Source organism: Dermacentor andersoni, chromosome 11, assembly GCF_023375885.2.
Source record: "Dermacentor andersoni chromosome 11, qqDerAnde1_hic_scaffold, whole genome shotgun sequence".
In the NCBI taxonomy this organism is placed as follows: Eukaryota; Metazoa; Arthropoda; class Arachnida; order Ixodida; family Ixodidae; genus Dermacentor; species Dermacentor andersoni.
Window position 1 is genome coordinate 37,119,606 of NC_092824.1, and position 27,030 is coordinate 37,146,635.

Here is a 27,030-nt window from a genome sequence, read left to right on the forward strand (position 1 = left end):
TGGCCGGGAAGAAACCTCCATCTGACCGAGAGGAAACCTCATCGGATTAGTGCAGCAATGACACCGACCAGAAACGCAACACGGAGAACATGGCTGCCGTCGACTGAGCTGACCGCTATGGCATGAGCTACGTGTTTTCATGAAAATCTGTGAAATTGTGGTGAAAACCTTTTCTCTGACTTGCTGAAGTTTTTGCAGGCGCCCTGGGGAATTCTTTCAACGGTACCTTACTGTTTCAATGTACCGCTGAAGGTCTGTAATAGACAACAGAGAAAAAATAAATGCATTTGAATATTCGAGTGCATTTTTCTTGTTGTGCCTAAAACTAATGAAAGATTTGAACCAGATCGGTGGTAAAGTGGATTTGTGCTTAGGATCGCAAAAGGTTAATGATTTACACTTAGGTGCAGCACACAGGCAGCAGCAAACTTGGAACAGCAACAACTGACAAGCAACATATTGTTTTTAGACTACAGTGACTCTTTCAATTACTTTGCTGTTGCTGATCTTTACCAGTTTCAGGAACTTGTCTGCGAAGATTTGCTTTAAGAAGCGGCCCTCCTGTGTCTTTTTCACCGTCAGAAGGTTTCAACTGAAGCTTCCGAGATAGACGAGCGAAACTTTGTGCTCAACAGAAATTATTTATCGTAAATATCAGTGCAACGTATGGAAAATCATAAACCGAGCTCAAACTGGTAAATTTGACAAAAATTTAAAGACAGTTGGCAGGTATGTAAATGACCTTTCTTTAATCAATATCACATATATCAATAAAATTGTTTCGGGATGACATTGTCTTAAGAACAGATATTCATAGAATAAACAAAAGCTAGAGAACGAGGAACATATCAGTCTGCCAGTCAGTCCCGCTGACATGTCACAAGTGAGCCATCATGCCATGGATGGATCGTTGTTCAATGAGGTGAAGCCGGCTGCTGCTGTTGTTGTTGCTGTGGCAGGCTCTGGCCCTTGAAGCGCGTCAAGGCATGAATCCGTCCACCGGCTGCGTGGAACGCCAGAACACCTGACACCAGCAGCAAGAGGTAGATGGGCACCAGGGAGGCAACGTAGAGGCCGGCCGGGTTAAGCAGTGTCTGCACAAGAAATGTTTAGTGGCTGCAGTTACAAGATGCCATGACATGGTGGTCCAACTATTCTCGGTTATTCTTTGTAACTGAGAGTAGAGGAGCCAATATAGTTACACGCAAAAAACCTCACCTGACAGCACACATTTTAACCCGAAAGCGAAATAATTTCCTCCAGTCCGCTTCCATCGAGAGCGACTGCCATTTTGGCACGGCTTGTGTAATGCCAAAATCTCAGACTGATCACTGAGAGGCACATGTGAAAACAAAACCAAGTGTACCCCGCACACACTGACCATGCAGAATGCACTTCATTTTGCCACCTCTCACTGCTGCCAGATTGCGGTACAATTCAAGTGCAAGATAAAAAAAAGAAAATTCGAATACAAATTTGCTACAGTCCCAAATGAGCATAAATTTTGCCAGCTTGCTGCAACACATGCACAATTTAACAAGCAATGCATAACTTCAGCTCGAAAATTTGGTGTCATGACCCCTATGGTGTTTCAGCGAACACTCAAAAATTTTCAAAAATTGCTTGTGGCACATAGCACAATTCTAGTCCACGAGCTGGTCTACTCGAAGACGTGAACATTACCTGCAAAAAAAAAATTTTATGCACATTTGACTAATTATCAAAAGGTCACATAAAATTTCTAAATAATTACCTTATGGCACATATTGCAATTTACAAATTGTGAGCGGTCTCTTGACCACTCACAAACATGAAAAGCGCTAAGAGGCACTGGCATCGGGAAAAGGCATTGCTACAACATCGCGGCCCTGGATGGTACAGCCCCAGAGCTACAGTGGAAAAGGTGGTCAGGCTTACTGGGAGAAAGGGGATGGAGTATAGCTGGTGTAACGAACCAGTCTTTTTGGCATAGTCTTAGAGTGATTGGATTGCAAAAACTTTAATAAAAGTCCTGCAGGACACATGTCAGCGTGCAGTGGGCGTCTCCCACCCAGGGACCGACAGAGTAACTGGCGGCCGCTGTGCGAGCTTGCTGGACGGCCCATCGCTGGTCTTGTAGGAGCGGGCTTCTTAGGGTCTTCTCCTACTTGTCGGAGGTAGAGTTGGGCGGAGCGTTTCTGCACTCCCACAGCACCTGTGCGAGTGTCACCGTGACCCCGCATGAGGGGCACGCATCGTCGGGGTAGACATCCGGGTAGATGATGTGTAAGGTGGCGGGGTTTGGATAGGTATCTGCCTGTAATAAGCATAGCGTTAGCGCCTGCGGCCTGTTTAGTTTGGGGTGCGGGGGCGGAAAGAGACGTCCTCCCAAGCAAAAGTGTTTGGTGATTTCACTGTAGGTTACTGGGACGTCCCTGTTCGCCTCCAACTCATTGAGACGTGGTTGCCCGGGGCTGACAGCGCGGTTCGTAAGCGCGCGCGCAGCGTTGTGGGCTATCTCGTTGAGGTTGGGCGGGGCGCCCTGGATCCGACCCAGGTGGGCGGGAAACCAGATGACGGTGTGGTGTTTGAGGGTGCTCGGATCAGCGCCGCAGAGGACGCGTAACGCCTTTTCGGAGATGACTCTTCTCTTGAACGCTTTGATGGCCGGTCTCGAGTCGCTGACTATTGTCTTTCGCTTATCATCAAGCATTGCCAGGGCTATGGCCACTTGCTCCACCACCTCGGGGTCACGTGTGCGTACCGTGGTGGCGCTTAAAGTCCGTTGCGAAGACGAGACCGCTAACGCGGCAAAGGCTCGGTTGCATCGGTAGGCGGCGGCATCCACGAAAGCGACGTCGTCCGCTTTCTTGTTTATGCGTTTGAGGAATGCGGTGGCCTGGGCTAGGCACCTGCCTCGATTGTGTTCCGGACGGACGTTTCGCGGGATGGGTGCGATCGTGAGCAGGTCGCAGAGCTCGCAGGGAACCGGCATAAACCCTGGTGGATCCTGGGTGTCCGGTGGGAAGTAACCGAGCTCGTGCAAGATGTGACGGCCGGTGTTCGTCATCGTCAGCCATATCATTTGCACTCTCTCCTGAGCCTCAGAGTTCTCTTCGAGGGTATTGTGCACCCTGAGCTCGAGGAGTCGATACATCGGCGTCGTGATCGGGAGCCCACGGGCTCGCTTCACTACCTTTTGGATGAGTGTATTGAGCTTGTCACGCTCCGATTGTTTCCACTTACGCATTGCTGCGACGTAGGTGAAGTGACATAGAACGAACGCGTGTACAAGACGCAGCAGATTGTCTTCTTGGAGGCTGTGGTGACGGTTGGCCACCCTGCATACGAGTCGTATTGCGTTGTCCGTCTTTGTCTTAAGCTTGTGGACCGTTTGGATCTTTTATCCGCCCGCCTCGATAATCATCCCCAGTACTCAGATGGAGTCGACTCTGGGGATTGGGTGACCATCTCTGGTGCGGACGGTGATGTCGCGCTCGGTCGGTGGTTTCCATCCCTTAGGCCTTTTGCCTTGTCGTTTTGGGCTGGACAACAATAGCTCCGATTTGGCGGAGGAGCACTTGAGGCCTGTGTGGTTGAAATAAGATTCGGCAGTTTTGACTGCCTCCTGCAGATCGGATTCGATAAAGCCGTCCGACCCCGCGGAGCACCAGATGGTGATGTTGTCCACGTATACCGTATGGTTGAGGCCTTGTATCTTCGAGAGGCGTTCGGAGAGCACAATCATCACCACGGAGTCCTGGGGGGTGCCACGTTGTCCGAGCTCGACTTCTTCCAATGTGAGGTCTCCGGCACGGAGCACGGCCTTGCGACGAGTTAGGAAGGAGCAGACGGACTCGTAGAACTAGCGCCCAAGCCCTAAGTCCGCGATCGCCTTAGGTATTGCCGAGTGCTGGATGTTATCGAAAGCCTTCTCCAGGTCAAGGCCGAGTATGGTGCGGGTGCCCCAAGTAGCCCCGGCGTCTATGATCTGGTGTTTCAGGAGAAGCATCGTATCCTGCGTCGAGAGCCCGGCTCGGAAGCCGATCATGTGGTGTGTGAAACAGCCCTGGTCTTCGAGATACCAGCCGACTCTGTTGAGTACGACATGCTCGGCCACCTTACCCAGGCACGACGTGAGCTCAGACGTGAGTCTCAGAGTGAGTTTACGAGTTCTTTTGTGCCGCTGGGATTGATGGCTGGGTTTAGCCAGATGGTATAGTCAGTGTAAAAAGAAACAGCCTATGAGGGAATGTGGAATCTAACTGACTACACAAGCCGTACTGGAGCAGGAGACGAGTATATTTTTGTCATGCGGTCAAGTGGAAGGCTAATAACAGCAATAATCGTATCCAAAATGTTCCCCAATGGGTTTCCAACTGCTCAAGTGGCCGCGTTTCCAGTGGACCACATGTTGCATCACATGCTATGCTGTATTGTGCCTTTCATGATTACCTAGCTTCCTACATGCACTTGTTCTTTTCCAGAAAAGCTTATTATTGTTGATTAATACATCAGTGATTATTACATTATAATATAGTGCGAAGCTGACATACAAGACATCAAGCATGCCTCATGGGAAACATTTGGAGGAAAAAGAAGAAACATGCTCTGTTTTGAAAAATGAGATCAAAGCCAGCCACTATAAAACATAGCTTGCAACAATGTAGATGACACAAAACCCAGCCATGCAAAAACCTAACATGTAACGAAAAATATACGATTGACAGAAGGTGCAACTCGTAAAGCAAAGAAGGAATAATTTTATGACAGCCTACAAGCATCTTTGCACCCTGGAACTAGCATACTGGTAAATTAATGCAAAGGCAGTGATGAAGCTATTTTGAAGGCATTTAAGGCAGCGCTTGTTGTCAACATGCAAATGATCTTACACACATTACTGCATTACTGCAGTGGATGTTGGAAATCCTTTAAACCGCAGGCGTGACGTAGTACATGAACTTAGGAGCAGGCAACTAGCCAAAACACTTTCGTATGCAACCTCAAGCGCAGACGCTGTCAAAATAAAGGCCTTCGCTAATCGAAGACGCTCTGATCCACTTAATATTCTCGCATATTGGCATCAAGCACTCACCAGGCAGGAGGCGACTAGGTGGGCGATGCCGACGAAGGCCACCAGAGGCCAGCGTCCGTGGTCCAAGGCGTGGAAGGACACCACACCCCAGAAGGTGTGGAGCAACACGAACGCACTCGTTGTCAGAGCTGGACACATGAGTTAGCTAGCGTCAACTCAGCGTAGCAAATGTGATACATCGGGCCAACAGGGTTGAAGACCAACTGCTAAAAAATTTCTCTGGCTAAATTGGTGTCACGCTTTTCGTGAGATACATGCACACATGCAACACTGATTTACCTTTAGATGCAGCACACAAGCAGCAGCAGACTTGGAACAGCAAGAACTAACAAGCACCCCATACTTTTTAGATCACAGTACCTTTCTTTAGTGACACTGCTGTTGCTGACTTCACATGCTTCAGGGACTTGTATACATGTATACAAACTTGCTCAAAGTAGGTACCTCTCTTGCACCATTCTACCATCATAAGATTTGCAACACAGGGTCACCAATGAGTGAAACATTCTTGCGTACAGAAATTAATTTTCGTAAACAGTGGTGCAATATTCGTAAAATTATGAAATGAGCCCAGATTCCTAACCTTCCCGTACAAATCGGGGGAAGGGGTGGGTACGCTATAGCGATGTGGACTCCGCCGCTTTGTTTCAGCTGAACGCTAGGACCACTTTGCTTTTTTGCATTGTACAATTCGGAGCTCTGAGAGTTGTCCAGATTCACTGGTGCGCGGTCACATGCGTTCGAATTAACGAGACTTTGGTGCCACTTGATGATGCATATGCTTGCCAGGACCACACGGAGAGTCGGAAATATCTGATTTTACTGTATTAGGGGTAAAAACAGTATAATTTGTACATATTCCTTATTAAGAAGTGTACTGCAATGAATGCAGACCCCAATTTCTTCTTTTAGAACATATTCCAGCGTGCACATGCAGGAAGTGAACTTATCTTTAAAAATTCAAGGGGCACTTAGTTATCTCTACGTGGATGAATGCAAAAGTAATGCGACCACTGCACAATGCTTACACATTATACCACCATGCAAGGTTGTGGGTTCAACTCCCCACAAAGGTTGAGAGTTCAAGTGCCTTAATTAACTTTATATTAATTAACCATGCCTTAACTAACATAATATGTTGTGGGTTTGAGTGACATAATTAACTATATCATAATTAACTGTGCCTTAATTAACACCAAAGGTCAAGGATTCAATTACTTTTTGGACCATCGGTGGTCAAGCCAATGCCAACAACTACACCAGATTTTCTGCCTCACGAGTCACATAATGTTTAGCATTAAAAATGCTTTCCACACACTTTTAGCTATCGCTGGTAATTAGGGAAAGAAAGTTGTTAGTCACCTGATGTGAGGAAGAAACCGGTTGACCCGCCGTTCAGTCCAACCGTGCCGGGACCAATGGCATCAGCGAGCACGTTGAGTAGCGAGAACACCCCACTCATCACACCGAAGCCCAGGCCAGACACTGCAGAGACACAAAATAGAATGAGCAACATCAACGATCACAGGTGCTCAGAAAAGAACAGATATTTGCCAAGGAGTGACCGACTGCACACCCACATTGATAAACTGATTAACAGGGTTGAAAATCGCAAAAGTAACACATGAACCACGAGAGATGCCTTATTACCAGAAGGCCCTGGTAGATGGCAAGTCAGAAGCACAACGACTACTATACACAACTCCAGCATGTGTGAGGGCGCTCACAGTAAAATACCTACACACAATCTCAGCTGAATGCCCAAATGAATAAACAAATGAAATCTGATTGAAAGTGATGTGCAGACAGTGTGGACTTCCTTGCCTTTTTGCAACTTCAGTGACTCATTGGTACTGTTCACTATCCATACAACTCTAGTGGAAGTGCTACAAATGTCTTACTGAAATACGTTTTACATAATAGTGAGTATAAAAAAATACAGCTTAGACATCACTAGAGTAAAACCTCGTCATAATCAAGTTGAAGGGAGGGCCAGAATGATTTCGTTATATCCATTACTTTGTTATATCCACTAATGCATATAGTACTGCACTATTAATCTATATAGGGAAAGATAATTTCACTTTCATTATATTGATTTGAAATAATGAATGTTAGCTATCTTGTCAATACCACTTGGTTGAAGAAGGTTTTACTGCAAAGTCAAAGCCACTGCAACAGACGAAACACAGGCTGCCAGGCGTGTCTTCACAAGGTGTCCTGGCCCTCCAAGAAAGATGCCAACATGGCGGCCTTACTTCTGACATTTCTCTGCGTACAACAGTACTAAGCACTACATCCTTCTGCACTTAATTGTAGAAAATCTTATGGCCGTGTCCCACACATACTGCAGCCTACATAAGGAAGGTTCCCTCGATCTCCCCAACCTGCTGGGGAAAATCTGTCCGCACAGCATGAAGCTTCCCATGCGGGTTGCCACCTTGGGAGACAAGGACGCCCAGAGAGTCATACACGAGCAGAAAGCTAAAGACCACAGGGCCCAGAGTCGTGGCTGTGGCTCTGTGCTCGGCAGGTGATGAAATCACATCCATTCATGGAGCGACCAGTGCTGGGCAGTGGGATAAGCAACGACGGGCTCTGTGTGATTGGCTATGATGGAACTACATGTGGTAAGCCCAAGCCACTGGCGCCAACCATTCACTAAACAGGTGTTGGTCCCTGTTGGGAATTCCTCACACTAGGCTAAACTTTTCCAGCTCATACATGCAGGTGATGCCAATCCCCCTCGTTATGATAAATTATGTTTATTGAAGGGACACCAAAGTGAAAAATAATTTTAGCTGTATTAGTAAAGTACCTTTCAACAATAATAAAGGGACTGTCTACCGCTCAGGAAATGGCCGCTATCTTGTAAGTGACTGAGATGCCAACGTCAGTTTTGACTAACGCGATTGGCCTAGATTGGCCTAAGCTGCACTATCGGCGCTGCCTGGACAATCGCGCGAAGCGAAACCGAACGTAGGCTTTTTGAACGCGAACAAGATAGCAGCCCACGTTCTTGTATTGTGGTGGGAATAAGAAGATTGTGTGTCACATTGACGGAAACGAGCATGTTTGTATTCCATAAACAAGGCATTATGTTTTTAATTTGATTCTAACGGCGGTGCGAAGATGACATGTAGCGTCACTCGATGGCGAAACAATGTCAACCAATCTGCGCATCACGTAATAAAAAAATCCACCAAGCTAGAGCTATTTTGCTTCAATACATTATTGTACTTATGAAAATTGTGTCTTATGCAATGCTGCTAACTTTTCTTCGTGTCAGGGAGCAATTTCTTTTTTATTTCCAGTTAGTGTGTGCTGAAAAGTGGCGCTGCCTTCAAGCGGATGAACAGAGTGCTGCATCGATGGGATGAATGTTAACATGGTGATGCACAACAGTTCAAATAACGTTGTGGAAGATGTGCAAGGGTCAGTCTTTTTCAGGATGCAGAAAGTGCGGTGTGCTTTTAGGATGTGCCAGTGTCACGGCAACACTGGTGAAGGCATTCCTTACCACAATGTGCTTGCTTGAACGTCGCACAAAAGGCTTGGATTGACAACATAGACTGCGCCAGTAGGAAGCACGACAGACTATATGTGGCCACAAACACAAATACACAAACACTGATTTATAAAGGTGATTACGTGCTGACGGTGGCCATTCGGTTCATAACTTCAGATTTCAGTGTTTTACACAAAGTGACCATTCCTGCAGAAACCCGACGCATTTCCAGTTTCTCCCATTTACCAGGATGGCATTGCCATCACGTCCAGTAATCAGTGTTGTGGGTACCAATTCAACAGTTTTACACAGCTTTGAGTGCACAGTTTTACGAGGAGACTATGTGGACTGAAAGCTTCTGTTTTAAAAATGTCAACTTACTCTCCAGAGAAACCACTACAAATTTAGAAATTCTGGATGGCAGGCTTTCTATCGCGACATAAAATAGAAGGTCACTCTTAAAAGCCACCTTTGAAGTGAGAAGAGTTTCCATAATTCAGAACAAATGCGAAAACGAAACAGGGTGTCACGGCTACCTTAAAGGTTCCGGATTAGCTCGTCATGATGTTAAGAATTTTGAAGGTGTATTCTTGGGCATAGTGAATCTTTTATTGGTAAAGATGAACTACATTATGTTCCAAAAAAGACAGAACCTGAATTTATCAAGCTTTAAGAACGTTTACTGAGACACTATAACTGAAATATGAAAGGATGTCATGAAATCCGTGGCATCACATTGATGTACCAATGATGGGGTTTCAGTGGAAAATTTCAAAGTGATACACTGACCTTCATTTTCTCTTCAAATAATCAACATCTTATCACGAAATTAACAAAAAAAAAAGTTTTCAAAGAATACTTTGTCAGTCTCAAAACTGACAATGTTTCTCTCTAGTGTCCCTTAAATGGGTGAGCCCCTTAAGTGGGTGATATTGCAGTAATCTGGTACTCTGAGATGTGTCCTTGACTGTTAGTGCTATGTAATATAATGATGCTTGTCCTAGTGGGATGTCGTAAGGTGATGTGCCACAGAATTAGGATAGTGTTAGTAAAAATATTGACATAATCAAATAAGTCCAGTGCAAATTAAACAATCTGTGCAATTAAATAGATTAAAAAGACAAGCCCACTTGTCGAAACATTGGCTCCCGTTTTTACCCTGTTCTCGTTTTGATCATGGCCTTAAATAGATATGTGCAAGTCAGATACAGTCGACTCTCATGAATATGATCCTTGCGGGACGGCAAGTGTTGGTCAATATGCGATAGGTCGAAATTAACAAATCATCATTACTGCAGGGCAGGTTGCTGCTGTCACTGTCATCACCTAGAGAATCACTAGTGCCAGACGGTGAATTTAGGTTTTCGCAACTGCTGCATGCATGAGAGGGCACAGGTGGGGGTCGAATTTACTGAAGCAACATGCTTTTGCATTTGGACTGAACGAGCGTTTCTTCGATAGCGTTTCTCACTGGGACTTTCCAGTGTGCTTGAATCAAGTGAAAAGTCTAATTAACAGAAGTTGGCTGTATCTCCAGTAAAAGGCTGTTTAAGATTCTTCATCAACAAATTTAGAACACTATAATCATGTGATGTGTGTGCATGTGAAAATGATGTTACTTCTGGTAGCGAAGGTGGGCACTAATTTCGCAATAAAGAAAAGAGGGCATCTAACAGAGCAGTAAGATATCACTCTGATACAGGCTGCTACAATCTGAGAAATGCTGATAAATGGGTGATCTTTCTACGAAATAAGAGCCAAGATCAGGTTTCAGTGCTGCTATGCCAGAGTGATAGATTCATGGGACTTAACATCCTAGAAAAATGCTGGGGCAATGGAAGACACTGTAGCGGAGGGCTCCAGATTAATTTTGGCTTCCTAGATGCGCGCCCCGTATTTAAATATGCCAGCACTGCTGCCTTCCAGCCCTATCTTAATGCAAATGCTAGGGCTGGAAATTGAACCTTACACCGTTGTGCTTAGCAACATAATGCAATATGCACTAAAGCACAGTAGTGGTTAAAGAACAGGTTTCTCTCCACACTGAGCGGTGGTGGAAATGCCACCCAACTCTCTGGTTTACCGCCCACTGCTCTGGGTTTACTGCCCACCATTCCAAGGTTTACGAATAAAAATTTCCAATTGACTTATTTTTTTCTATCCTTGGGTGTTCCTTTATTGCATGGGGAAATATCAGACAAAAAAAAAAGCGACGTAAAAGTTGAAAAAAAAAATCGTGTTTTTCTAGTGTGCTGTCGACACAAATTGGGCGGACAATAGGGAGTTGGGAGGTGCCATCGCACGGCAGAGCACAAGGCTAGGGTGGCTAGAATAATAGCGCAGCTTTCTCTAGACGCAATGCTGCCATTCTGGAACCTCCACAAAAGAGAGAGACCCGAGCTACAAAAAGCCACAGTGCCATGTTTCAGCATGAAAAAATAAAAGCAAAAGAAGCGAACTAGCGTTGCGATTCGTTACTGCTGCCACATAGACACAGAAAGCGCTCCTACTGACCGATTGCTGGTGCGTGTTTCATGTGCACTTTGACAGCGCTCAGTGAGCTGCACATTTTCTTGTCTTGATGAAGTTCGGTGATCGTAGTAGGATGCGTCACTGGTTCCCGTTGGTTTTGCTAATGCGTTCACAATGAAAAATTGGTGAATGAAAATTCAAAATAGTGGAATCGTCGTATCAAAAAAAAAAGAAAAAAGGAAAAAAAGAAACGAGAAAGAGGCTTAGATGCATGTGCAGCATGTACATCCACCCTGTTCTTCCTTCCAGAAATAGTATGTACAGAAGCAAGGAAAAAAAAATAATAAAGCACATCAAAGGAAACAAGGAAACATTGCATGAATTTTTGCTTGTTCTTTTTTCTGGTTTCTGTACAGGTCATTACAGGAAGGAAGGACAAGGAGGATGCGTTTACAAAGGAGTTCACAATGGCCGAGTGAAGATGAAACAGACCACATACACAATGTACTTTGTTGTCTTCTTGACCAAATCTCGTATCACTTTCAACACTATAACAACAGAAACGTTGCTATGAAGTAAATGGAACTTCACACTCATTGTCATGTCCTGTTGTTTGTCTTCAAAGAATCATTCACACAGTTCTGCCACATAGCAACACCTTACCATGCCCGAGCAATGGCCAAAGCTCCCTGCAACTCACCATAGGAAAGCGTGGTCCGAGAGCTGGAGACGACAGCACCGTCCGCACCAACTTCCGTGACCTTCTTCAGACCCAACTCAGCTTTCCTGCAAGGCATCAATTAAATTAAATTCAGGGGTGTAACGTGCCAAAACCATGACCTGATTATGAGACACCCCATATCGGGGGAGTTCAAATGAATAATGACCAACTAGGTTTATTATAAATTATGACCAACGTGCACCAAATCTAAGTACATGAGCGTTTATGCATTTTTCCTCCATCAAAATGCTGTTGCCACAGAAGGCATCAATTTGTCAGCAGTTGTCACACATCAAACACAACAGTGGACCTTGTTAAATATTTCGGCATTTTCCTGCTCAAACTAGTATAAGCAATCACACTCCACTGTCTTTTCTTCTTGGTACTCTCAGCGAGTACTAACATCAGGTCCGCACCCTTACTGAAAGCTTGCCATAATTACAACAAAAAAGAAGGACAGATCAGCTAGAAAGAAAATGTTTCAGCCATATCCTGGTGAAATATGCTACCATTTGTAGTTACAACTTCAATAAGCACACAATTTAATTAATCTAAGTCTTCTAGTATGTGCCCTGAACTCAACGTGGTATTTCATTCAATAAGTATTTATTTTACTACACTACTTATGTCACTATGTATTTGTACATAAACTTGCACTTTTGCAGCCACCTATCGTGCTCCTCTCTATGCCACTTTTCCCCTGCACAAAATTGCTGGCTAGAGGAATGCACAGAGGGGTACACTGTTAAATGGGACACTTTAGTGCAAAGCATGTCCGCATTTGCCTCTCTAGCAAATGTACAATCATCTGGATTTGCAGCAGATAAATTTTGGCTGGTAGCTCTGACTCCTTTCAACACACCTGTGCAGTGCACTGACATTGCTTCCACAGCCACTTGCAGCCAGGGCACCAGCAAAGTGAGAGGCACGCTTTTAAGTGTTCCCTTTAACAGTGGACCACACTGTACCTCAGGCCAACCCTTCTGCCTTTCTCATTGTTAAATTATTCTCTCTCTACCCCTGTTATGTGTGGCGCCTTCTACATGTGCGGAATTATTAAATGTTAGTTTTATCCCTTTCCTTCCTTCCTTTTGCATATAGATTTGCTACTCGCTATTGTGTATTTGCATATTATTGCATTTGTTGAGCACCGCTAGATGGCCCGCCATGTTCAGTGGGAAGCGGGGGAGAGGCGCCCTACTCAGGCATTGTGCGTGATTAATTTGGTGGTGACAATACAGCCTGTCGCTACATTCGTTCAATGCTAATCGCCATAACATCGACATTAAGTGTGAAATGGGCTCTGCCGGAATTTTCTTTCTCACATAAGCCTGTCCACTTTCTGCGAGTGCCTCAAGAACCACTCACAACTAGTGAAGAGTTCTCACCTTCTTTTAATGTGATACCTCACTTTGGCTTTTCCCTCCACTCTACAGTATGTATGTTTCTGGCCAACTTAGGACACTAAGTACCACTGGGTACAGGGTGTCTGCTAAGTTGACATATGAAAATTCTCTGAGTTTTAAATTATGGGGTTTTACGTGCCGAAACCACTTTCTGATTATGAGGCACGCCGTAGTGGAGGACTCCAAAAATTTCGACCACCTGGGGTTCTTTAACGTGCACCTAAATCTAAGTACACGGGTGTTTTCGCATTTCGCCCCCATCGAAATGCGGCCGCCGTGACCGGGATTCGATCCCGCGACCTCGTGCTCAGCAGCCTAACACCATAGCCACTGAGCAACCACGGCGGGTTTCTCTGAGTTTTCCAGGTTTTTCCTGAGTGCCTTTGCAAAATTCATTGAGTGACACAGAACTTTGTTTTATGTCAAGAGGAGCTGACACTGTTGTGTACTGAACCTGGCCACCGAGTGTGGTCCATGGACCCTGATTATGGGGAGTGCCATCTCACGGGTACAGAAGCACATACAGAGTGTTTCAGCAAACACTTTAAAAAATCTTTAAAAGTTGCCTAGTTAATGAGCTGGTCTACTCGAAGCGGCAGACAATACTTGCACAAAAATTGAAATGTGAAATCTACTAATTAACAAGAATTCACTAATTAATTTTCTCGCTAATTATCCTATGACCCATATTGCAAGTTACAAATTCTAGCAGTGGACTTGGCAAGGCAGATCCACTTGGAATGAATTCTCAGCACGACACCAGTTTCGAGATATAAATTCCCGAACTTTGCGGAGAAATGCATCGGCGTTTCAGTTAATTTGTTAACAAAACGTCGTTTCATGCACTAAGCCCACAAATGTCTACCAAGTTGACATTACCAAGCTGACATTTCAAAATTCCCTGAGTTTTCCAGGTTTTCCCTGGGTGCTTTTGCACAATTCCCTGACTGAGTGATGCAGAACTATGCGTTATGTCAAGACGGCCTGAAACCATATCGCGCGATGCTGTCACTCTCTAATAAGCATATGAAAAAGAAATTAAAAAAAAAACGATTTAGTCCAATTTGAATACTAAGGAGTATTGTTTATGTTATTCAAAAAGAGAATAGAAGGGAGGGGTTAAAAAATGCACAGCAGATAAAATGTCTTCGAAAAAAAATTGCAAATGGAGTCGGACATTCTCAAATACGAATAAAAGGAAGATGCACACAGAAGCAAATATTTTCGAATATGAACTATTTCTATCAACCGATAGCAAGCTCAGTGGTATGAAGCCCGAACTTTGTCACAATTGAGATCCTCTCTCAACAGCTCGTAAGTCAACCTCAACTGTCCTGACATACTCGCAGCCCGGGCACGACGCCTTAGTGCTGTGTTTCACTGCTTTGAAGAGTATTTTGGTTTGGATGAGGGACACCTGCATCTCAGCATCAGCCAACACTTTGTTTTTTGAGCTCAAACTCCTTCAAAACGGCGGCAGCACGCTTCCTTTCCCGTTCATTCCACAATGCGTAGGTCCTTTCTGTCCTTGTCCTCCTTCCACCACTCGTTCGCCCCACAGACAACTTGAAGCACCTTCTTGGTCAGTTGCACAATCCACTTCCGATTTTTCAAACTCCCTAGGGGCCGCGAAAACGTCCGAAAAATCGGCAAGTGGGAAAAAATAAATGCATGTCACTTACTGCCCTTAAGGGGCTCAAACCGCCACAGGCACATTCGAAAACGCCGTGAAGGCCTGTAGGTACACGTATTAGGCATATCGGTGCTCGTACTGTGACAGGAAATACCGGGTGCACGGGTGTATAATTAAGGAATACATAATGTGTCCCGTGGCAATAGGCCCTTCCCACGCTTGTTATGCTTCACTGCAATCCTTTTGTGTATGCTTCACCAAGTTACATTTCTGTATCGTGGCGAAGCTGACTTTCGGGAACCGGCATTATGCAACAATACGTGCTTTTCCCTTTTCCGTTGTCCGCGAGTATACAGATCTCAGCGGCCAGCGGTGGCGTAGAGGTAGAACACCCGCCTTGCGTGCAAGAGGTCCATGGTTCGAATCCCGGTGCCGCGCAATTTTCCACCGGATAAAAAAAAAAGAAAAAATCCGCGTGTTGATAAAATTGCATAAACAGGCCTGGAGTGTGGCCTGATCCCGGTGACCAGAACCGGTAACGCACTCCCTCACCAGTGCAGGATTGGCCACCCTGGTGCATACTTGGCCACAACCTCCTATATGAACACAACAATCAAACCCCAGCCCTCAGTCCCCAGCAGCTGCGAAGCAACTGACCACGGCGGCGGTCAGACCTGCGACGCTGCAGAGGGTGCTAAGAATCCCTGGCTCCGGACAGGCCGCCATTGGAATATGAACCTGGCAACGTTTAACGCTAGAACGTTATCTAGTGAGGCGAGTCTAGCAGTGCTATTGGAAGAATTAGAGGGCAGTAAATGGGATATAATAGGGCTCAGTGAAGCTAGGAGGCCAAAAGAAGCATATACAGTGCTAAAAAGCAGGCACATCCTGTACTACCGGAGCTTAGCGGAGAGACGAGAACTAGGAGTCGGATTCCTGATTAATAAGAACATAGCTGGTAACATACAGGAACTCTATAGCATTAACGAGAGAGTGGCAGGTCTTAATTAATAAGAACATAGCTGGTAACATACACGAATTCTATAGCATTAACGAGAGAGTGACAGGTCTTGTTGTGAAACTTAATAAGAGGTGCTAAATAAAGGTTGTACAGGTCTACGCCCCTACATCCAGTCATGATGACCAGGAAGTCGAAAGCTTCTATGAAGACGTGGAATCGGCGATGGGTAGAGTGAAAACAAAATACAGTATACTGATGGGCGATTTCAATGCCAAGGTAGGCAAGAAGCAGGCTCGAGACAAGGCAGTGGGGGAATACGGCATAGGCAGTAGGAATAGCAGGGGAGAGTTATTAGTAGAGTTTGCAGAACAGAATAATATGCGGATAATGAATACCTTCTTCCGCAAGCGGGATAGCCGCAAGTGGACGTGGAGGAGCCCGAACGGCGAGACTAGAAATGAAATAGACCTCATACTCTGCGCTAACCCTGGCATCATACAAGATGTGGATGTGCTCGGTAAGGTGCGCTGCAGTGACCACAGGATGGTAAGAACTCGAATTAGCCTAGACTTGAGGAGGGAACGGAAGAAACTGGTACATAAGAAGCCGATCAATGAGTTAGCGGTAAGAGGGAAAATAGAGGAATTCCAGATCAAGCTACAGAACAGGTATTCGGCTTTAACTCAGGAAGAGGACCTTAGTGTTGAAGCAATGAACGACAATCTTGTGGGCATCATTAAGGGGTGTGCAATAGAAGTCGGTGGTAACTCTGTTAGACAGGATACCAGTAAGCTATTGCAGGAGACGAAAGACCTGATCAAGAAACGCCAATGTATGAAAGCCTCTAACCCTACAGCTAGAATAGAACTGGCAGAACTTTCGAAGTTAATCAACAAGCGTAAGACAGCTGACATAAGGAAGTATAATACGGATAGAATTGAACAAGCTCTCAGGAACGGAGGAAGCCTAAAAGCAGAGAAGAAGAAACTAGGAATTGGCAAGAATCAGATGTATGCGTTAAGAGACAAAGCCGGCAATATCATTACTAATATGGATGAGATAGTTCAAGTGGCTGAGGAGTTCTATACAGATTTATACAGTACGAGTGGAACCCACGATGATAATGGAAGAGAGAATAGTCGAGAGGAATTCGAAATCCCACAAGTAACGCCGGAAGAAGTAAGGAAAGCCTTGGGAGCTATGCAAAGGGGGAAGGCAGCTGGGGAGGATCAGGTAACAGCAGATTTGTTGAAGGACGGTGGGCAGATTGTTCTAGAAAAACTGGCCACCCTGTATACACAATGACTCATGACCTCGAGCGTACCGGAATCTTGGAAGAACGCTAACATAATCCTAATCCATAAGAAAGGGGACGCCAAAGACTTGAAAAATTATAGACCGATCAGCTTACTGTCTATTGCCTACAAAGTATTTACTAAGGTAATTGCAAATAGAATCAGGAACACCTTAGACTTCCGTCAACCAAAGGACCAGGCAGGATTCCGTAAAGGCTACTCAACAATAGATCATATTCACACTATCAATCAGGTGATAGAGAAATGTGCGGAATATAACCAACCATTATATATAGCTTTCATTGATTATGAGAAAGCGTTTGATTCAGTTGAAACCTCAGCAGTCATGGAGGCATTGCGGAATCAGGGTGTAGACGAGCCGTACGTAAAAGTACTGAAAGATATCTATAGCGGCTCCACAGCCACTGTAGTCCTCCATAAAGAAAGCAACAAAATCCCTATAAAGAAAGGCGTCAGGCAGGGAGATACGATCTCTCCAATGCTATTCACAGCATGTTTACAGGAGGTATTCAGAGACCTGGATTGGGAAGAATTGGGGATAAGAGTAAATGGAGAATACTTTAGTAACTTGCGCTTCGCTGATGATATTGCCTTGCTTAGTAACTCAGGGGACCAACTGCAATGCATGCTCACTGACCTGGAGAGGCAGAGCAGAAGGGTGGGACTAAAAATTAATCTGCAGAAAACTAAAGTAATGTTTAACAGTCTCGGAAGGGAACAGCAGTTTACGATAGGTAGCGAGGCACTGGAAGTGGTAAGGGAATACATCTACTTAGGACAGGTAGTGACTGCTGATCCGGATCATGAGAGTGAAATAATCAGAAGAATAAGAATGGGCTGGGGTGCGTTTGGCAGGCATTCTGAGATCATGAACAGCAGGTTGCCATTATCCCTCAAGAGAAAAGTTTAAAACAGCTGTGTCCTACCAGTACTCACGTACGGGGCAGAAACCTGGAGGCTTACGAAAAGGGTTCTACTTAAATTGAGGACGACGCAACGAGTTATGGAAAGAATGATAGGTGTAACATTAAGGGATAAGAAAAGAGCAGATTGGCTGAGGGAACAAAGGCACGTTAATGACATCTTAGTTGAAATCAAGAAAAAGAAATGGGCATGGGCAGGACATGTAATGAGGACGGAAGATAACCGATGGTCCTTAAGGGTTACGGACTGGATTCCGAGGGAAGGGAAGCATAGCAGGGGGCGACAGAAAGTTAGGTGTGCAGATGAGATTAGGAAGTTTGGAGGGTCAACATGGCCACAATTAGTACATGACCGGGGCAGTTGGAGAAGTATGGGAGAGGCCTTTGCCCTGCAGTGGGCGTAACCAGCCTGATGATGATGATGATGATGATGACGTGCTTTCCAAGCTTCTAAGCCAATCTCGAGGACCACAAAGGCGGAGTCCGTGCCATTGCTGACAGCGCCGAATTCTTTCAATAAAAAACACGGCACCCAACGGCAAGAAGCTTCATAGCGAACGCCGAAGCAGCTAGGCCTAGCGTTGCCGCAGTGGTGGCTACGGTTGCCAGTGGATCTGCGTGCGAGAGCGCCGGTTCGAGGTGGCGAGGTAATCAAAATGGTAGCGGTGGTGGTTTTGATTAATGCCGTCTCAGACCTGCGGTCATGGCAAAACGTTCAGAAAATCGGACGGCGAAGAGTTCTTGCGTCCGAAAATTTCAGACGTTCTGATACATTGACTCTATGGGGTACGTGGTCGCGGTGCCGTGAAGCCGTCCAAATTATCGGGAATCCGGGAAGTCGGTCGTTGACTGTACACTGGCGACTCCTCCCGCCGACGACAGGGCGTCAAAGACGATTCATTACGATTCCTGTCTGTTACTTGAGCCAGCATTACCGCGACTTTCGACCCTTTCAATAAAATTACAGCTAATTTTCCCTGATAGAGCCACAAATTCCCTGCGTTTTCCCGGTTGGTAGACACCCTGATCCACTGATGGGCCGCCGACTGTCTACTATGCTGGAATGGCTGCACCCAGACTGGGCCACTGACAAGTCCTCCTAGCTGACAGAATCTCTGCGTATGCCATGCACGTTCCATCCTGAGGACTGTGTCTGACGGCTGCTAGCGGCTTTGCGAGCGAGAGTACCGGCTCGAGGCGCTCTCAGAGATAATCAAAACGGCAGCGGGGGCGGCTTTGATTAATGTCATTTCGGACCTGCAATCACGGCAAAAAGTCCGGAACCTCAGACGGCGAAGGATTCATGCATCCAAAATTTCAGATGGTCTTACATATTGAATATATAGGGTGCGTTGTGATGCCGCGAAGCTGTCTGCATTATCAAGACATGTCCGAAAAATCGGTCGTCGACTGTACACTGGCAACTCCTCCAGCCGATGACACAGCGTCCAAGACGATTCGTTATGATTCCTCTCCGTTACTCGAGCCAGCATAAGTGTGACTTTCATTCTTTCTCAATAAAATTGCAACTAGTTTTCTCTGATAGAAGAACAAATTCCCCGAGTTTTCCCTGGGTATTTCCAGACTATTAAAAATTGCTGAGAATTCCCGGTTGGTAGACAGTATGTGCCCGATATATATATATATATATATATGAATAAGTATGTGAGGAAGTAAATAAAGATATAGAGTGGTCAGTTTCGAATCCAGGTCTCCCAGCACAGGAGACCAATGCTCTAACCATTAAACCTTCAGCAGATGCCCGAAAAGTGAATAAAACACCCTTAAGAATTTGTGCAAGCCAGCGCATATAATGTATGGCACATTTTGTTTGTTGATTAGCAAAAATTTGCGTATAAACGTAGGTGAGCGCTTCCTGACTGACGATGAAGAAAGCAGTTAATGGATGCATCGGCCTCTAAATTCGCTTTGCATTGCTCATCGTACTGTGGCAAGTTTTTACAGGGTCGAGTAAATCATGTCTCGTGATTCAACATGTTTTAACTAACAAATGGTGCTTGCTGCCTGTCAGTCAGTGTTCGCCGAAGACATTTAGCCAGAAACTTCGTACTCAATACCAAAACTCGACAAGAAAAAAATTTTTTTTTCTGCTATGTTGCCTGTAGGCCACATTCGTCAATAAAGGGTTAGGAATTGCGTTCACAGGCACTTCCAAAGAAAAACGAGTGCCACAGCAAGATAAAAAAAGGATCATTTTGCTCTTTTCTGTAGTGCAGATAACAATACTTGGTGAGGAGCTTCTTCATATGCTTAGGAATCAAAAACAAACAAATTTAGAAAATGTGCTTTTCTGGTGAAAATCCTGGTCATATCCCCGCATCCTCCTTAATTAAAGAGTCTGTGAATGTAATAGCTTTTCATAGCTCTGTTTTCTTGATATTTCACAACCAACATTACTGCACACACCTCTGCCGTGAAGATACTTTTTCCAGATCCAGGATGCTGGATTCAGAAAAAGATGGGCCAACTGCTGCATAGGACACACCAGCACGCAACTATGATGCGTCGGTGCAGAATTTCGGGCAAGAATATTTCAAATTAAGTTCTAGGAAGTGCATTCAGAGCATCTCTGGGGAATGTTTTGCGACTTATAAAAAAATATGTGTCCCATTCTACACGCTGCCATTGCCATGGTGATAACAGCTTTGCTGGAGCCATTAGGCAATTTTCGAGGAGTGGCACACCCATTTCTTCATTGAGTTTTCTCTCACACATTAAGAAAGAAAGGCTCTCGCACTACAGGTGAGGTTGAAACAATTTAAATAATTATATGGTTTACAGTTGGATAACAAGAATGTTTATAGTTTGCATGTAGTACTTTAAGCAAATATGTGAAACTGAAGTATGACCTTTGCAGATGAAGTGACCACTCAAGTTAAGATTGTACAGAATTTGTCCTGATTTGTGGCCAGACAGATGGCCTATTTTAGCACTGAACCCACCCCCACTCGAGAACCAAGTGGTTCTGAAGTGTGATTCTGCAGGTCAAGCCACAAGCCCCCTGACCGCTTCTCTCGTTCTGTACATACATATTCGATAGGCAATCTTCGCTGCAGAAGCAGGGGATTCACAATAAGAAAAGCTTTTACTTACGTGGCTGATATTCTGAAAGAAAGAAAACTTGGCCTCAGCTGTTGTATCTGTTTAGGCGCTGAACTTCATTTTCAAGAACCCCTCTGTAACCTATTTATCACGCTTATTCTAAGACATCAGCATCCAGTTGGACAAAGAAGATGAAGCTGCATGCTGTATAGGTCACCTTGCACGTAGGCCACAGCAACCTGGAGATCGCTGCCTTCTTGAATGTTGCCAAAGTGAGGCCAATTGTCATTTGACAAAAAGAGAAATATGCACAGCCAGTGGTCCAATACCATTCAGGCAGTTGAGCTTATCCAGAAGGAGAAGGCCATGATGAGTGAGAAGACCGAGAGGACAATTATGGCCATTGGCAGGCAGCTTCAAGTGGCAGGGCCAACAGCCAATATTTATGCGCACGATGTCATTACTCATCACACTTAAGTAATAAACTAGCTCGCTCCCGGCGGGCCTCCGCGGCCCATGAGTGGCTGGCTGAGATCAACAGTGCTGCTAACTTCTAGGAAAACTTCCCTAGACCTAGGGACATAAGAGATTGTTTAGAAAAGTAGGAAAGTCTTTTCCATATCTAGAAAAATTTTGCACCTAGATATTGAAACAGTTGAACGGCTGACATGGCAATGCCTTTCGATTTCAGTTTCTGCAAATTGTCTTCGTGTTAGCATGCGATACGTAATTTTTAGTCATACTGCTGCACAGTGAACATAACTCGCCAAGTAAATGACAGGATGCAGATTCCCTGGGCACGTTAAGAAAATACTGCAACTGCAATTTTGCCATTTGTGCCTCTGGCTGTGCTGTCTATGTCTGTGCACTCCGAATGAAATGTTTATCTGTCCCTGTCAAAATAAATGCATGCTGCAACATCAAACAAAGCAGCGTGGGTGAATCTGGGCATAAGCAGACATACATAACACACACCTAGTGCTGAGCATGACAATGTGGTTATAATGCTAAACAGCCAACTATGCACATGTACGTATACTAAAATTTACCGGGAACTGCCCATAGGCAGAGTGACCTTGTCTTGGCCTGAGCTTTTCTTTGGAGGAAACATAAAATTCTTCACGTATCACCTTGCTTTGCTGAAAATGACGTGTACGCACTTAAGCATGGTGGTGCTACCTCTGTAGAGGGTGTGCAAAAAAAAAGCAGATATTCACATCCATTAGATTGGCGTTGTGGAGCAACACATTTTGACATGGGGGTGTTTTGTGGGGGCTGCACGGTGCCCAACTTCCTTGCAGTTCGAATAAATTTATGTGTAATCTTGGCACATTGTTCGACATGCAAAACAAGTTTAGACAATAACAAAGTATAAATGTACCGATGCCGTCTACGAATAAGGGCTTACGCAGGAGGCATTTTCTTTTTTTCAAAGTTAGCTTGGAAATAAATTTAAACTAAAATTTGCGGTCTATTTTCTTAATATACAAACAGCAGTTTACCTTTACAGAAATTTACCTTTACAGAAATCATATTGACAAACTCATTAACAACCACATTTTGCAAGAATATAGAGAATTTTTTTTGTTATAGTTAGGGGAGAACTGGTTTCAGAAGTTGACAGCCCTCATCTGCATCTACGTCACCCTCAACGAGTCATCCCTAGCTCAAAAAAGAAGCCTTCTACGCTGCGGTATATGGACAGAGTAACTAAGAGGGAGACTAACTGGGAGTCAGACATTGTTAAAAGCTTGCTAAAAGCTGCTATCGCAGAAGCATTTGCGGTTATCTAAGTAGAAATGGGTAACCAAATAGAGGACAAAGGTGGTTTTATGCAACAGCCTTGGAAAACAGCGGTAAAAGTCAACACAAGATATTTGGACCCCCATTTAGATTCCTGACTGAAATATTGCCGGTAGTCTTGAAGTTGTCATGTTCTCAAATACGTCCTGCACATGGTATCTCATCCGATAGACAATCCTCACTGCAGAAGCAGTGGATATGTCATTACAAAAGCATTACTTACATGACCGCTATTTTAAAAGAAAGCTTGGCCTCAATTGCTGTTTTGTTGGGTTTGCCAGTGTGCAACAAGTACCCCCCTTGCTCGCTCCCTATATCGCATTCTTTATGTTGCTTTCCCCACATGGCTCGCACGTCTTCTGGAATCCAGGCTTCCGTCATAGCACATGCTGCGAAGAGAGCTGGGAAGGTATTCTGTATAAGTCCACCTAGTGGACATGTTCATTTGATCTGCTGCTGAAGTGCTGATTGGCTGGGCTAGGCTGCGTGTCCACAGCAGCGAGGCACTGCAGCCAATCAGCACTTCAGCAGCAGACGAAATGAGCGTGTGCACTAGATGGACTCTTACAGAATACCTCTCCTGGTGTCATTAGCTGTGCAGTGCGAAGAGAGACAGTGTGAGTGTTCCTATGCTAGCGCCACCTGATGGCATGGATACTCGGGTGCAAGAATTTCCTCTTCTTTCGCTTAGGGTTGTTAATGCGCATGATTGGTCCGCCCACTGAACGGCATATCAGAAGCACCAATATCTAATCCTCAGCCTTCATTTCCCATTGTCACAAGAGCCGTTTGGCCAACCATGGCTCAGTGCGGATGCACTGATGCAGGTGTTCCCACAGCCTCAGCAAGAGATCACGTGACCACCGGCGAATATGACTTTGACATGAGGATGTGCATTTGCTGCCCATCTCTGGGTGAGCGGTATGACAACTGGTTACACATGGTCGACAGGTATCGCATGCTCGGCTGCACTCGCGTCTCAATTCCAGCCAGTGCCACTTAGTGGCGCTGGCAGTCACATCTCAACTCCATCTCAGTCAACATCTCAGTCACAACTCCAGAGTTCCATTTAAGTGCGACGGCAGCAGTACATGTTTATGGCAAGCAGCACTTTTTTTTTCCTAAACACAGAAATGATGGTGTGACATTATGTGTAGCGTTGGCATGCTGATTCTGCATGCCAACGCTATACCGTTGTCCTTTTCAAGAAATGTATTATGCGCCACAAGGTATCCTAGGAAATCTGCATGCTAGGATTTCCTGTTATCTCGCGACATTTGAGACACCTTTCCTAGTTGCTTTTTGCATGCTGTGGCCACACAACAATCTAGGTCAAGTTCGCACTAATTTTCCTGATCACTGATGGCCAGATATGCCTAAACCACTTCATATCTGACTTCCCATCTGTGACGAATGCGTCATGCAGTTCATTTCAAGCTTACTTAAAAATGTATTGAAGGCAATTTGTAATAAGATGTACAGTGCTCAGTGATTAAAATGTGATAAGACTGCCTGATGGTGGGCACTTTTGTGTGCTACCAGTGATCACTGAGGGGTCAAACGCAGTCACAATGCGTAACAAAGGCTCTTGCTTTCATCACACACCATCTCCATAATCCACCAGTGGTGCGAAAATGCTAGCATCCATACACTCAGAGTATCGCGTTTGTATCAATGAACACTGTGCAAGGGGTTTCATGAGGAATTTGACACACCAGCTTTGAACGAACACAAGGACACAAAGCCAAAAAAGGAGAGGAACTGAACCGAGATTTGGCTCCAGACATACCTGAGCACTCGGTAAAAGAGAAAGCGGCCAGCCTCCTGGAAGGCCACGGAGCAGACGACGCCAAAGGCCAACTGCTTCCGAAGCGGCACCACTGCAAACCACACAATGGACGACAGCAGCAGCGACAGCAGCCAGAAGAACGCCCTGCACGTCCCCGAAAACCAAACATTAAGTACTCGTTGCAAGCGAGACTGCATAAGGGTTGCGATCAGTGCACAGCGAATGCTCTCACCCAAGTGAGAAGCTGAAGTTTAGCCTCCCATAGCAACACAAAGGTCAGGAAAGGTTGTCTGAGTAATTGCTGAAACTAGCCCAACATCAAGCTCTTGCAAGCCGAGTGCAATAAACAAAGAAAGACGTTTTCAGAAAAGAATTTTATGGCAGTCTTATATTTTGTACTTGAATGCTACTAGCCAAACAGCTTCTATTCCCTTCTGCCCATTCACATGTGTGCTAATCCAGTCAACTCTGGATAAACAAAACTTGGCTAAGGTTCTTTCGGCATATATGTCTGCTTTAGGATAGCCAGACATGTACACAATGATTTAATGTGACTGCCAGGTTTATAAATGAAGTTTAATAAAACTATCTTTATGTTCTCTTTGGTTAGACAGAATAATTTGTCTAATCCATGGCAGTTTATGGGGCGATGCCTTCATGAATTCATTAAAGTTTCATGCTCTTCAATGGAACTGCGAGTGTGCCCCAGTGGTAGTCACCTACGTCCACAATTACTGACATAAATACATCAGGCCTTCAGGTATGTCTTGCATGTACATATTATTTGTTGAGTGCATGTCACTGATTTTTCTTTACTTTTTTATTATGTGCCAGCAAATTAACCTGGAAGCTCAGGTTTTTTTTTTTTATTACCTTCTCAAGCACTTAGGTAATAATGTGTTCAGTTGCATGGCATAGTTGGCCTAGTTGCTTGACATTCATCATGAGTATTCTAAGTCACGACAAGTGCAAGAGAAAGGAACGCAGTTCTGTGGCTTGAAAGTGCCCATGATGAGTTAGCCGGTGCTGTGGGAATGGGTGTGAAGCGCATTCAGGCAGTTTCACGGTAGTTTCACTGACCTATGACGCGATGCTTGCAGGCATCGCGTCATAGTACTAGTGCAGTACCACAGCAACAGCCGAAACTGTGCAACTCAAACTGGCTGCAGTGTACAATGCATATGAAAGTGGCTCCAAGGACGCTGGTACCACACACTTGGTTCGTAACGGTAGGTAGGGAAAAGGTGAAAGCGTAAGCAATGTCGATGACATGAGAAGTCCGAGATTACTTCTAAGCGATATGATACACTAGGCGACAAGATATGGTTGCACCAGTACGCTGTGCTGACTGGTGGACACAAGCAAAACGACATTCGCGCACCCCTGCGCGACACTGCACGTTTAGCATATACAACGTAGATTGGTGAAATCGCAAGACGTGTACAGAACTGTGGACAAGGGAACACTACGACTTTCACTTCACGTGAGCAGCAGGGCCTAGACTCACGCGGTGATAAGTATGATTATGCGAATCGGATCTCTGGCGATGGTGATGGCGAACATGGACAGCGCCGGTCCGAATCCGATCAGGGTGCAGCCGATGAACTCCATGAGCGTCATGACGCCGCTGGAAGTCCCGCCGGGTGCAGCGCGTCGACGCTGACGATGAACAGGAAAATCGCTGCTCGGTGTTGCGGCCCAGCGGAGACGGCGTAACGCGGAGCACGTCTACGGGTGGTACGACTACCACACTATAATGACAGCCACGAAAATGAGACACTACTACTTGATACACCGTTCCTCTCTTCCCATACAGGCAGGTGGGAGGCAGAAACAAAACGAAAGCCGTATCTAAGTCGCCATCGACACCATTGCATTTGACAGGTCATCGCTACTGCTTGCAGCGACACTTGCCGATGGTTGCACGACCAAGTGAGACACGAAAACCTTGACGCAATTTGGTTTCTTGTAATCATAGAGTTTCCTACAAAAATTATGCTTGCAATAACTTCCGGCGCTTGAAGCGCAAAAAAAAAAAGAAACACGGCCTTCAAAATTGACGTCAATGCGATTCCCCATACAGCATTTTCTGTCATACATGATGTCCAAAAAACACGTGGTCCAAATGCACGCCCCAGTGCTGGCGCCTGCTAGAATACAAATGCAAATCTTGAAGGCTATGCTTCTGCGGATTGCATGCGGACCACCTATTGCTCGAATTTTGCAGAAAGATTGCATTTTATAGGGCGCATTTTTCACTACTGTTGCCTGGCTCGTCTAGAAAAATAATTGCGGCAGAACCCATCTCACGATTACTGTCGACGGTAATGATGTTGTAGTATGAGGCGTGAACTGCAGTGG

The 27,030-nt window shown here is 45.2% G+C and overlaps 1 protein-coding gene and 1 long non-coding RNA gene across 2 annotated transcripts; one reads left to right on the forward strand and one right to left on the reverse strand.

The window, feature by feature from the left end:
* Positions 1-732: 732 nt before the first annotated feature.
* On the reverse strand, positions 733-26,735 carry aph-1 (gamma-secretase subunit Aph-1). The gene is made up of 6 exons (XM_050167671.3): positions 26,177-26,735; positions 24,670-24,813; positions 11,755-11,840; positions 6,437-6,559; positions 5,075-5,202; positions 733-1,094 (listed from the first exon to the last, which is right to left on the reverse strand). Exons 1-6 carry the CDS (start codon positions 26,287-26,289, stop codon positions 915-917), a joined length of 774 nt encoding a protein of 257 aa, XP_050023628.1. The 5' UTR covers positions 26,290-26,735; the 3' UTR covers positions 733-914.
* LOC129381520 (uncharacterized) lies at positions 8,393-11,650 on the forward strand. The gene is made up of 2 exons (XR_008609695.1): positions 8,393-8,509; positions 11,471-11,650. It is a non-coding gene; the product is annotated as an uncharacterized lncRNA (long non-coding RNA).
* Positions 26,736-27,030: the final 295 nt, after the last annotated feature.